Consider the following 9,190-nt stretch of genomic DNA (forward strand, 5'->3'; position numbering starts at 1 on the left):
ACGACGTGCGCGGCCACGCGCCTCACGCGCGCGTCCACAGCGGTGTTGCTCCCCAGGGCCGACAGATGGAAGCCCCCGAGCTCTTTCGGGGGACGAGCAGTTAGGCCCTGAACACCAACTCGATGACACGCTGTTCAGTGCCAAAGACAAATGAGCTTTCAAGCCGTGAAAAGACGCGGAGAAGCTGCTTCAGAGAGAGGAGCCCATCTGTGAACCCCACGCGGGGCGACTCCACCACAGGTCGTTCTGGAAGCAGCCAGCCGAGGAGCCCACGCACAGGGCCGGGCGGGCGAGCGAGCGAGCGGGCCACAGGGACTTTAGGGCGGGGAACCGTTCTGCATGGCATCACCGAGGGTGTGGTAGAATCCGTGACAAACCACATCGCTGTATCACACGTCACGAGGGACCCAGTGTCACGCAGACTTGGTGACACGGACGTGTGCACTCTTCGTGTGTAACCAGTGTTGGTGCCCGGTGTGGCTGGGGACAGTGTGGAACTGTGGGCGTAGGGACTCGCACGGGGGCGCTCTGTATGTCCTACTGTTTGCTGTGAACCGGAAACTGCTGTGCGATAATGTCCACTGAAACATTTAAAAATACTTTATTTGGCATCCTCCCTCAGAAACTGTAAATGAATTTTTCTTCATAAAATATTTTAGCTAAACAATTATTTAAAATACTGATGATTTTCTCCCAAAGGAGAATTTTAAAAATGTGGCACCAAGGGCTCTAGTTCTTTATCTCACGTATGAAAAAAATATTCCTCATTATTTTGAAAGCAAAGATTATGAAAATTAAACTACAAAATAAGAAAATAGGTAAGGTCTGCTTACATGGAGAAGAACAACAATGGACCAAAAATTTAATTTGAATTACTAGAAAAATATCTATTCCAAGAGAATAAATTTCCACTCTATTTTCCTGAATATACCCACAGATAATGTGGACGATAACCCAACTATGTCAATGGGATAAAATGTTTCATGACATAATTATTGCCTTTCTCTATATTATTTCTGTCATAATCAAATATTTTTAAAATATCTGTTTTCACACTGAATTTTTAGTGCTGCAAAGAATGTCTTGTGGCTGATCAGAAGCATTCACGACCAAAGTCCTCCCTCAGCCTTCTCTTGGGGAGCCTGTGAGGCCCCATCTTGCAGCATCTTTGCACCCCACCTGTGGTGACTGTCACACCCTGGCACACATAACACGTGTGCATAGCAACCCCAGTCCTTCCCCCACCACGACGCAATGCCCAGGCCTCATGGCAGCTGAGTGATGACACACACTCAACAGAAGCGTGGGACAGGTGAGAGATAAACAAGGATGGATGGAGACACAGGATCCCATGCATTGCGAGGGAACCACCCCAGCCGTAAGAGATCAGCAAGGCATCTGAAGCCATTAGGGGTCTGGGTTTAAAGTACAGCAGGAAATGTACATTTCCAGACCCCTGTGGGCCACTGAGGTCAGAGCACAACTGCTACCAAAGTGAGTGCATTTCTCTGTCAAGGTGCCACCAACACTGCCTGAGCCACACTGGATGGTTCTCCAGTCCTGGAGCAGACCTGACCCAGGATGGGAGACGTTAATTAATTGCACCATAAAATAGAATTACAATTAATTGTGAATTTAGGTTTTAAAGTGACAGACTTTAAAGGCTAAAAATAGTCTATGATCTTTAAAAGGCTTCTTAATGAGGGGAGTATACTTTAAGCACATCGTTAGTTTAAATGTCCAAATTGGATCTAGAGCTGGTTAGAGTCAAGCAAATATCTATTCCAATATGTTAAATGTTTATGACTTGGGACAGAGACAATTAATTGCTAATCGATGGGCCAAATCCTAGGTGAGGCCAGGTTTCTGAAGTAGGATAGGACAACAGTAAATTGGATTTAGAGCAGTTTGATGGGGTCCGTAAAAAATCTCAGGGAAGCAGAGACAAAGAATAGTGGAAGCAGCCAGACAATTAAGATATTACTCGTTCGGTTCATTACAGCGTTCAGGGAGGCCCTGTGTTTAGATTAATGACCCATAATGCTCAGAATTATACTTACATGTCTGTAGTTCAGTTACTTAAATGGATAATTCAGAATATAAAATAGTAAGACTCGGCATAGCTTAACGGGTGATGATACTTAGCTGATAGCTAAGATTAGCAATATTCATAATATATTATTGAAATATCTTTACCTACTGTTTAATACTTTATTTTCTCTAAATTCACAGGTGAAACTGAGGTACCACTCGAGCAAGCCTCTCTTTAATTCGGCCATGCATGCTTGTGGAAGCAGCCAGCTGTGCATAGGTATGATGCTGTCCACTTCACCCACCTGCAGCTCAGATGAGAGGTTCCAGAGGCAGAGTTGACCCTCCTGGCTTCCGGTCACAATGGTCTGCTGGTCGTCGGTGATCATGATGGCAGAGATGCTGTGTGGAGGGGCCTTCTTTCCCCACAGTGCCACCGCCTGAAGGGAGGTCTTCATGCCGCCAGAGTCCTGGATACATAGAGGAGAGGTGTATGGAACCGATCACATTACAGGTGGATTTAGGATGATACACGCTTTAATTAACAATGTGTCTGTGTCACCATCAATTAGAGGTCAAGGTAGCTATTAGACACTGAAGTGACAGAGCCCAGGGCATCTATGGCCAGAAAGTGGCCTTTCCTTTAGGTCATCGGTGATGAGGATCAGAAGGCAATGGAACTCTTCTCACCCCGTGACCCACTTGACATGGTTTGTTTCCAACCTACCCCACAGCCAGCTCGGCCTCTTAGAAAGAAACTGTCCACACCATTAGGGTGTGCAAACAGCTATGCAGACATCTCTTCCAGGGGGGTGCTCAGCTAGGTAACAGATACCTGAAGTTTGCTAGTGACAAGAAAGTCTTCCATAAAATGGTGTTTCCAGTCTTCACACAGATGAAGGATGATCGCAGTTTCTGCTAACTATATGTTCCAACCATACTGTTTTTATAACAATTTTTACTTGGCCCATTTTTGCATTTAGTATGTTCCTCCACAGTAATCTTAATGAACCACTGTCTTTTTGTGTTAGTTGCAAGGGTTGAAATAAATACCTAGTTGTCAAAGAAACAGTTGCCTCGGTACCAAAATATGTTCCCCCCCAAGGATGTATGGGATACCAAGTTAAATGTTCTCCCAAATAGGTATTCTTTCCCGAAATACAAGTAATTCTGAGATGTAATTTAGTAGTATACATTTATCCCATTGAAATGTCAAAAACAGAAGAAGAAGATACCAAGCGTAATTTCCACCTTTGCTTTGAGGAAGTCAACAGAAAGAAAATTTGCCTTCTGGTACTAAATCACTGAAAGAGTATTCCAGTGAGAAATGTTCTTAATTGCAGAGCATGTTATTCATAATGTTTAAGGATATATATATACATATATGTATGTACATGTGTATACATATACATATATATATATATGTAAACTCAAACAAATTTGTGAACATGGGTGTGCATTAAGGTCATAAACAGGTTCCACAAGGGAAGTATGTAATCTGCATACTGGTTGCATTACTCTTCCTTGCTCGCTTCCTAGGCAAGGCCCACGTCTGTGTAGTCCATAATACACTGGTGATGTTCTTTCTGCTACAGCCAAGCACAGTGAAACCAAGTGTCCACAGAAATGCTCTGAGCACAGTGATTTTGTATACTGTGACTTCACATATTCATTATACTGAGGGATCCAGAAAGTTGTAACACTACAACCTGAACATGGGCTTCTGCTCTAAACACAGGGAGGATATAACACCTTTCATGATCAGGCCAGCAAGGGAGCCTGGGAAATCACCAGGAGTAAACAGGGAGAGGAATGTGGAAACAGCTAAGAGGCCCTCCAGCCGGGCCTGGAATTCCAATGTTAACTACACCTGTTAGAGGCCACTTTGCTCGATGAAGGGAGAACCAGAAAAACTGCACCACTGGCCCAAGAAGACAAGGAAGTTTACTTCCAAATCCAAAGAAAAATGTGCCACCTCTGAAGCACAAATGGGTGTGGTTTAAAAATACATCATTACAGACACTGCTGCAAAAGGTCCTGTGGAAAATCAGTGTCCCTGTTCTCATATCAGTGACAGTACTGCAAGGTGTGCAAAACACCATTGTCTCTTAGAACAGCTGACGTTGCAAAACAAGCCATGACAAAGGTTAAAGGACATAGATAAATGGCCCTTGTGCGTCAATAGTGGGAATGCACAATGGAAGGGAGTTCGGCAGTTTCTTACAAAACCATATGACCAGGTCAGTCCACACCTAGGTCTTATCCCAGGGGGAAGAGGACATGTGTACAAGTCTGTCACACATGTGACTTCATTTATAATAGTCCCAAGCTAAAAAGCCACATGTCAGTTCACAGGTGCATTGGTAAGCACATTTTAGCATATCAACACAAGGGGATGCTATTTCAAAATAAAGAGGAAGGACCTCATGATTGACACAGCATAAGCACAAAAATAATTTTGTTGCATGAAGCATTAAAAAGTATTACTGAATGGTTCTCTGTGTACAAAATTCCCGAAAATTCAAATTAGTCCTGAGTATCAGAAAGCAGGGGACAGGAGGAAGGAACAGGATGGAGTGAGCTTCCAAGGGGAAAGAGGAAACTTTCATGGAGGAAATGACTTCATTATTTGGACTGCAGTGATAGATTCATAACATGTATTTCAGAACGTACCAAATGTTACCTTAAATAAGGCATGCATGCACACAAGAATTCTGTGGGTCAATTATCCTACACTAGGGTTGATTTTGTTTGTTTCTTTTTGGAAACATTCTGGAAGACGTTCCAATAACCAAGGATGGACAGGATTTCTATGGAGACAAGTATCCCAGTGGTAAACAGACTCACAACCTAAAACTACGCAACATTCCAGAGAATAACAAAACATGAATAAGCAAAGGGAGCAGCACCAAGGGGCTGATGGTGACAGAGCAGTCTAGAACTTGCTGCAAAAGGACGGCATCATATTAGACTTGTAACAACAATAACAACAGTAATAGTAACAGTGCCCATTCATTCTAGGTGTGGCACAGCGAAAGCACAGGAGCAGGCAGACACACTGTATACCAGGAACTTCTGGGGAGTGGAGCAAATGCCAAGGTAACAGGACAGGGCTGCTTGAGGGCTCCCTGTGATCATCTGGTCACTGAAACCAGTATTGCAAAACACAAAGAAACCATCCATTCACACAGGCGACTGCAAATCCAGAAGCTAGGCACACAACAGCTCTGGAACAGAAGGGCTCTGAGGACATGGCCTGGGGCGTGGGTGAGCGGGACAATCCACGTGCCCACAGCAGGCACCACGTCTTGTCACCCTGCCCTGGATGCACAGGGACGAACCAGGGCACACTTCCCCTGTGGATGGAGAAAATCATGTTCAGGAAACATGGAAGGGTTCTTAGAAGGGGACACGCAGCCTGTTTCCTCTCAAGTAGAGTTCGTGAAAACAGTTTCAGGTACCACAAACACTACTTACTGGGGAGCTTGGGATTGTTTTAAAAAATAGAGCATTAAAAATTTATGGCAGAAAATTTCCTAAAATATACCAGAAATATAAAAATTTAGATTCCAAAATCCAAATAAGCTTCAAAGAGTATTAAAAGGGAAATAACTGGATGCTAAAACACATCTGAGGGAAACCTCATCATCCTGAAGACAAAGCACTGAAATTACCTAAAATAGACAGCAAGTTGCTCAGGACAGGTTCTTCCACAACAATTCCAAGGCCACAGGGATGCTGCTTGGAAATACTGCAGGGGCAAGTTCATTGGGCTTTACAAAAGAAGTAGAAAGACAGAACGAAGATCAGCAAATCTAAGTGAACTGCAGGGCCTGGAAAGCAGCAGGATTCATAGTGAGAACCTGGTGGGTTGAGGGCTGAAGAGAGAAACCCACATTTCAGACAGTCACAGAGCAGTGCTGATGTCCCATGTGCAAGGAAGCGGGCTGAAGACTTCAAGAAAAATGTGTAACTTCCCAATCAGGAGGGTGTGAAAACAAATAGAATGTATCAACCCAATGGAAAGAAAGCAAAAAAGTAAAACAGCCAAAGTGTGGGAAATAGAAAATGTGAAGTTAGGGAATTCATACCCAAACACGTCAGCATTGACAATAAGTAGTGAACCAAACGTACCAGGTTAGAGAAAATTTCTCCATGGGGATAGATCCTAATATATCCCATTTACCCAGGATTCCTAACATTTACACACAAAGATTGAAAATAAAGAACTGGACAAGGAAATCGCAGGCAAATGCAGGAAAAGGAACCCAATGCAATGTTAGAAAAATGGGATTTAAAGTAAAAATCACTATTAGTGATAAAAAAAAGTCCATATGTGAGGATTCAATGAACCCTGTGTAAGGGTGCACGCCTGTGACCCAGCACTCGGGGTCGAGCCCAGATGGCATCTTCATGACTTATTGAGATCCTGTTCCAAAATAAAAAGTAAAAAGGGCTGGCGATGTAGTCTGCATGAAGGCCCTGGGTTCAGTCCCCATCCCTCAGCTAATCAGTCAATAACTAGAAAAAAGCGGTGGGCTCATGTTCTCAACAGCAGAATCTCAAACACATATAGCTCACACGAGTTGCGAAGGAAAGTCGATAAACTGAGTAATAGATTTTATGTATCTCAGTAACGAAGGAAGCAAACAAAAAATTTAAAATTATGAAATAGTTGACCCACACAATTTACACGATCATAGGCACAAATAGACTCCTGCATTCAGGTCTTTAAAAAACATTTTCAATCAAATCATGCATACAACAGTTATAAAACTTGACTACGTTAAGCCACAAAACAAATCTCAAAACATTTCACTGAATGAATATCATGTACGGAAAACTAGTGGAACAAAGGGAATAAAATTATGAACTCATTTCTCCAAGCAACTCCTCAACACCACACAACACAGAAATTCAAAATAATCTGGAAAGTAAAAACCAAAAACAACAACAGCAAAACACTAAATGATCCTTGGGCTAGCAAGAAAACATAGTGAAAATTAGATGCTATTAAGATCCAAATGACAATGAAAATACTGTACAATAAAACTTGCCAGACTTAGATTTTTGTATTGGGAGGAAAGTTATATGCAGAGGACAGTAATACTGAGATGCCTAATGCAGCTGTGAAGAGTGAGCCCCTCAGTCTCTTGTTTGTAGACGCGAGTCTGGCCGAAGCCTCTGGGCCAAGGTCAGAGCAACTCACACACAGATTCCCTTCCCACAACTAAAGCCTTCACCCTAGAAGAACAATGTTCTAATTACAGCCATGTGTTTTGTCTATTCTGTTCCTAATTTGAGAATGCCTTGTCTTGTCCTTTATGAGCCCTGTTTACATTAATTTCCATAGAAACCACACATCGCCTTTACCCCAAATGATTGCCAATGAAAGTCAGTGCCTGGGATTGTGCAGCACCTTTGTTGGTTGCAATGGCACTGGTTGTCCCGGCCCTGCTTTCTCTCTCTTAGTTCTGTCTCTTAGTGTATTTATTTCTCAGGCCTGCATCGCACACTGGGCAGGTGGAGACTGGAACCTGACTGCAGGGGTCTGTACCAGTTAAATGCTTAAGTGTATACATTATGAAGGGAAAAGATTAAAGATTAACACTTAAACATCAAAATTTAAATATTCTATAACAGCAAAAGCAGGAAGAAAACAGTACAGATATGACCATATATGGTTATAAAAAAAATTCCCCAGCAAGGCAGTGCATTCTTGTAAACTCAGCAGTTGGGAGGCTGAGGCAGGAGCATCTTGAGTTCGAGCCCAGCCAGGGCAGCTTAGACAGACCTTGTCTCGAAAACCAGAATAAATAAAATAAAAATAAAAACAACCTACAAGTCTGAAAAAAAAAATCTGTCAATTTATAGCAAATTTGATAAGAAACTAAAGACATCAAAAGTAATATAAAGAAAAAATGAGTATAACCAAAACCAATATTTTAGGTGAAAATATCAATAACTTTCTGTCAAATACTTGGGAAATTAATTAAATTATCTTTATAGAAAATATAAATCACCAGAACTGAATGACACGGAATGGAAACACCAGTGCATGCACGAGCATTAAGGAGAAGAAAGCAGGTGAGCTGACAAGGAGGTCACAGGTCTTTAATTCGGCGACTGTCACCCAAAGGCCTGGCGGGACCCGCAGTCTCTGAAACCCACATTGTCCCCGTGTCACAAGGCAGATGGAGCCTCTGGACCTGAGGTCCACACCCAGAAGGCAGGGCCTTGAGGACACGGCCAGGCCATGGGACAGCAATCTGGCCAGCAGAGGGCTGCCTGGCCTTGAGTGCCGTCCTGGAGCAGGGGGTGGCCCGGGGACGGAGACCCCATCACAGGCACCGGGGGGGCCCAAGAAGTGGCCAGGAAGAGCAGGCGACAGTCCTCGGGGGCTGGACACCGTCCCCGAGGACTCTCCGGGGACAGCTGGCCCAGCCAGCGTGACAAAGAGGGTCAGGACCATTGCCAGCTCCACTTCCGCCTCACTCCCACCACAGACCCCGAGTCCACGGTGCCACCTCTGGAGACCTCTCAGCCGGGACCACGGCTGCTCTGGAGGCACAGGCTCAGTCCCTGGGCGAGGCCAGGGCTCAGCAGTCTCCCGGCCTCACCCACGCACGTCTGGGGCTCTTCAGAGAACTGGGATCTGCGTGAGTGGCCTGATCATGGCCAGGCAGGGAAGGGAGCACCTGCAGCACTGTCTAGCAGCCGTCCCCACCTGTGCTATTCTGCTCTGTGTCCTGCTCAGAACTGTCTCCTGCAGCCTGGACATTATGGCTCACACTTGTTATCCCAGCACTCCGGGAGGCTGAGGCAGGAAGATCAAAAGTTTGAGCCAACCTCAGTAAACTGATTTTTGTGAGTCTCTGTCTCAAAATAAAAAAGGACTGAGATGTAGCTCAGTGTGAAGGTGCTGGGATCACCAGAGTCAACTCCAAGTACTAGGAAAAAATTTCCTCCACAGTCCTGTCTCTCTTGTGAGGTGATACAGTTTCCCCAAAGACACACACCAGGCTGTGCTTAGCATAGTACCTGGCCCATCCTGCATACTTACTAATGTTCCTTTGACCAAACTGATCTTGACATTTCTTGTTTCTGTGTTCTTTGTAAAAGATGAGCATCTTTTTTTTTTTTTTTTTTTTTTTTTTTT

The 9,190-nt window shown here is 44.0% G+C and overlaps 1 protein-coding gene across 6 annotated transcripts in view; it reads right to left on the reverse strand.

The window, feature by feature from the left end:
* Wdr72 (WD repeat domain 72) overlaps positions 1-2,517 on the reverse strand; it is a 154,198-nt gene extending 151,681 nt beyond the window's left edge. For 5 of the 6 annotated variants that reach the window (XM_010609056.3, XM_010609057.2, XM_010609055.2 and 2 more), the window contains exon 1: positions 2,337-2,517. In XM_010609056.3, the coding sequence (XP_010607358.1) occupies positions 2,337-2,489 (153 nt within the window). In that variant the 5' untranslated portion in view covers positions 2,490-2,517. The remainder of the gene's footprint in view (positions 1-2,336) is intronic. The other variant, XM_010609059.3, reaches the window with a different exon arrangement.
* Between the last annotated feature and the right edge of the window lie 6,673 nt (positions 2,518-9,190).

The sequence above is a fragment of the Fukomys damarensis genome, unplaced genomic scaffold (genome assembly GCF_012274545.1).
Source record: "Fukomys damarensis isolate Sample0158 unplaced genomic scaffold, DMR_v1.0_HiC HiC_scaffold_17, whole genome shotgun sequence".
In the NCBI taxonomy this organism is placed as follows: Eukaryota; Metazoa; Chordata; class Mammalia; order Rodentia; family Bathyergidae; genus Fukomys; species Fukomys damarensis.